The 4408-nt window shown below is 42.0% G+C and overlaps 1 protein-coding gene across 3 annotated transcripts in view; it reads right to left on the reverse strand.

Annotated features, from left to right (window-relative positions):
* Window positions 1-369: 369 nt before the first annotated feature.
* LOC308289527 (uncharacterized protein) overlaps window positions 370-4408 on the reverse strand; it is a 7007-nt gene continuing 2968 nt past the window's right edge. The window contains exons 4-12 of one of the 3 annotated variants that reach the window (XM_080731231.1): window positions 3798-4369; window positions 3614-3690; window positions 3337-3514; window positions 3007-3083; window positions 2682-2893; window positions 2388-2430; window positions 2078-2202; window positions 1581-1744; window positions 370-1192 (exon numbers count right to left, since the gene is read on the reverse strand). In XM_080731231.1, coding sequence (XP_080587357.1) covers window positions 2875-2893; window positions 3007-3083; window positions 3337-3514; window positions 3614-3690; window positions 3798-4369 — 923 coding nt within the window. In that variant the 3' untranslated portion in view covers window positions 370-1192; window positions 1581-1744; window positions 2078-2202; window positions 2388-2430; window positions 2682-2874. Of the gene's footprint in view, window positions 1193-1580; window positions 1745-2077; window positions 2431-2681; window positions 2894-3006; window positions 3084-3336; window positions 3515-3613; window positions 3691-3797; window positions 4370-4408 lie in introns of all 3 variants that reach the window. The other 2 variants (XM_080731230.1, XM_080731229.1) reach the window with 2 other exon arrangements.

Here is a 4408-nt window from a genome sequence, read left to right on the forward strand (position 1 = left end):
AGACAAAGGTGTTCAATAGCACATATTTATGAAGAAGAAAAAAAAAAGGATTGAGCTGGTTTGGCATAAAGTGTGGAGTAAGGAGGTTTTGTCCCAAGCACTTTTTTACTTCTTTACACTTTCCATTTTGTTTCAATATTATTTTAACCAACACACAGACATAAAGGGTGTTCAATAGCACATATTTATGAAAACAGTTAGTTGGTTAGGCAGAAAGTGTGGAGTTGAGGTTTTGTCCCAAGCACTTTTTGCCATTTTCCATTTTGTTTCAAAATTATTTAACCCAACACTCAGCTGTAAAGTGCGGTCAATAGCCCTTATTTATGCCAAAAAATCTAAAACTCGAAAATAGAGTTAAGAGGTTTTGGCCAGACAGGGACAACATGTGAAATGGGAGACAAAATAACTGGTTTCAAACTGGATTCTTTCTAAATTCGATCAGTTTAAGAAGCATCCACTCAACAAATTTGGCCCAATCTAATTTGGAATAGATGTTCTGGTCAAAACCAGGGAAGGCCTTGAATTCTCTGCCGGGATGACTTGCGAAGAGCTCTCCTTCCATTGCCACCTCTGCAAGTGTTAGGATTTCCTTGGTCTGGTCAGGTGTGCGATGCTTGCCACTTTGCCTTGCCACTCTCAGCTCCTTGTCTGTGGCATCCAGCAAGGGCTTGAGGACACCGATGGACCTACTAATTCTGTCAGCAGATCGCTCTTTCATGTTTGAACCAAGGCCCTTCAAAAATGACTTGAGGAAATTATTCAAATGTTCCAGATGCAAGTCTAGGCTCAGGTTATTTCCTTTTCCCCCCCTGGTGTTCCAGAACCGGTTCCATTTGAGGCTGTGGGCCAACTTGGGTGGAAGAGTGGCATTCACTTGGACTGATTGCAGGAAGACACTGTAGGCATAGTTGGTGTGCCCATATGCCTTATAAATAGGAAGGGCCACCCTATACAGCCTCAGTAGTCTCTCACCATCTCCTTCCTTCACTGCATCTCGGAGGCTTAGCAATAAAAACCCAAAGCTTAATCTTGCCTCCGAATGCTCTTTTTTGTGGTCCCTGTTGGAGGTGGGTGAGGAGATGGGTAGATCTGGTTGTAGCTGGAGGTCGTGGGATTTGCGCTCATGTGTGTCACGGGCCTTGCTGTATTTGTAGGTCTTTGAGCATCCTTCAAAGCGGCACCTAAGCTGTTTCTGTGGAGACAACAGTGTGAGAATTAAAAGAGAGACATTGGACTATAGTGTACTGTGACTACTAAGACAGGTGGTGGGACAAACATGGTATTGTCAAACGGTGCATTTTCCTTTAGTTGTGTGATTTAAAAGTAAGGAAGGTTGCAATAATATCTTAAAAAGTATGGTTAGCATATTTTTCAGGACAGTTTACATACATACATTAGCCTAGTAAAGCACTAACTTACGTTATCGAGGAGGATTCCAAAAGATCTCTTGAGAATAAATGAGAATTCAGAAGGGCGGTTTACGAGATATACATGCATGCATACATACATTCAGTCTACACAGCACAGCCTCATCTACAAAGGCGTACAAATAAAATACAATCATGCAAACGTTTAAATACCTTAGGTGGTGGTTTTTCGGCAAAAAGCTCAGTGGGAACGGCAAACTGGTCACTCATGTTGAAGCTGTCCACAACTAGAGCTACTGTATCGTGCAACCAGGTCCTCTGCTCCTCTGCATCCTCTGAGTTCCTTATGTGGTCCGGAATGAATCCCTCTGGGACTTCTGTTAACGGTAATGGTAAAAGGAAAAAACACTGTCTTTATGGAAATAATTTTCCTGGCTTTAGCCAGAATGATAACATGGATTTACTCACACGTTCCTCCACGGTATCAGTCTGGACTTCGCCCATAGGGAGTGAGTATGGGAAAGTGACAGCGGTGTTCGGTTGAAACAGTTTCTCATACTCTCTCCCTATGGGTCGAAGTCCAGACAGATACCGTGGAGGAACGTGTGAGTGAATCCATGTTATCAATCTGGCTAAAGCCAGACTAGTAAATAATTATTACCTGTAAATACACATTTTGAATTAAAATATGAACTGACAAAATACTATACCAGTAACATCCTTCAGCTTAAAACGGGTCATTGCTGCCGCCAGGAAAAGTGCCGTCGTGTCAAGCTCTATGAACTGTTTGTATGCATTAAATGCAGTACGGGGGCCCTTCTTTGCATTACTGCACCTAAGAAATATTAACAGTTTGTTATGATTAACATTGCACTATGCTAGCCTTGCAAACCACTGCATTTTCAGGCAGTTGATGGTCTACGAGACTAGCACTTTACTGTGCCTCTCTCCCTTACAGACACACACACAAACAGTAATAAAATGAAAAAGAATAAACGAACCAGTTGAAACTTTTCATACCGAGCCTTAATTCATGTTGGCCTGGCGTTCACTGGAGAAAGGACTACAGACACACACACACACACACAGTAATAAAATGAAAAAGAATAAACTAACCAGTTGAAACTTTTCATACCGAGCCTTAATTCATGTTGGCCTGGCGTTCACTGGAGAAAGGACGACCCACAACACACACACACACACACACACACACACACACACACACACACACACACACACACACACACACACACACACACACACACACACACACACACACACACACACACACACAATGAAAAAGAATAAACTAACCAGTTGAAACTTTTCATACCGAGCCTTAATTCATGTTGGCCTGGCGTTCACTGGAGAAAGGCAACAAGCGTATCTCTCACATCTCACAATCTCTCTTTCACACTCACTCACACACACCCACACGCGTGCGCGCAAACACACAACACACACACACCCACACGCGTGCGCGCAAACACACATGCACATGCAAAATTCATGGGGGCCGGTGTGCACTGCAGAACAAACAGACAGAACATACAGTTAAAAAACAGGTGAAGACAGAGATTACATTAATGGTATTTTTGAATATGACTGGTTACATTTTGAGTGCAATGCTTTTACAAACCTGAGCCTGTTCATGTTGGAGACCAAGGTACCTTGGTCTTTGGCAGATGCATCATCAAAGAAGATCTTGTGATATATCTGAATGACATTTTATATTACTTTACACCATAGCAGAAACAACTTTAAAGATTCTATGCCATTAGTTAGTTATTTCCAAATCATTAGAATGCTTAGGTTATATCTTTAATGCATTTTTAAATGTTAATCAAACATGGTGGTTCAAATTGCATCAACATCTTATTTTTGTGCACCACACTTCTGTGTAGCAAAATGATATTCAGGGACAGCCCAAACTTTTATTTTAGTATTAGACCAATTAAAATTGTCTTACTTCAAAAAGGTTTCTGATAGCGTGCCAGTCTTCAAACTTGAAAACCATTCCTTCAAGTCTTTTTTCAGGTGATGGTCCATTTGCGTAGGTTTTCTGTATGTTGCGACTGGCACTCTCAGTTAGCCTGTCACCTCCAACCAGGATCGTTGACACGCCATCCTTGCCCTCTGGAACATAGCTACAAAATATACAAGGCTGTTATCACACCATCCAGTAACATCATCGGTCTCTCTTTCCCTCTTAAACACTCACACAATTCATATTTTAAAGTACTTACTTTCTATGGATATGATGAAGAATGTCTGTCAGGTCACTAGTCTGGTTCTCATTTTTAAATAAGAGACCAAGGGGATGCTATGAAGACACAATATATTGATCATAATCAAAATATAAAACAGGTTTAGGTCTATAGCCATACAAAGAGACAGTTAAGGGCAATTACATTGTTTCACAGCACTTACATGGGTGGAGGCCTTTGTCATGTTCTCAGAATACTCGTGTGGAATGTGACTGATCACAACATCACTTAAGGGCTTGAGGGCGTCCAGATGTTGGGTGAGTATTCTGGCTCCGAGGGCAACAAACTCCCTTCGCATGGTGTATTGAGTGTCATGGTCAGGCAGAGAATTCAGAATTTCATACTCTTCGAGTGCGACAGACTGTGGTGGTCTCTCGTTGCTGAGGTGGTGGGTAGGTACTCTGTCTTCCACAGCCATGTGGTGAGTCCAGTGTATGGATTTGTTGGTTTGATCTATTGACTGATAGTGTGTGGTCACGGTGAAGTCCAGATTGTCAAAGATTATTGAATAGCTGGGTGGTGGCTGGATGGTTGTGTCCAGGTTTGCTGGTGGTGATGCAGGTTTTGATGATGGCAAGACATTGTCATCTTCATCAGACATCAATAAACTGAAATCCAGTTTTTTGATGGTCTGCTGTTGTGAAGTGCTTGCAGTAGCTGGTCCCACCTCCATGTCTGGGATGTCCTCTGTGACACTTGACGCTTTTGATGCTGAAGTGCTCTGTGTTGCTCCCTCTATCGGAATAAGATTCAAATAATGTATTGGTAAACCAT

Source organism: Nannobrachium achirus, assembly GCF_963921795.1.
Source record: "Nannobrachium achirus genome assembly, chromosome: 8".
Taxonomy (NCBI): Eukaryota; Metazoa; Chordata; class Actinopteri; order Myctophiformes; family Myctophidae; genus Nannobrachium; species Nannobrachium achirus.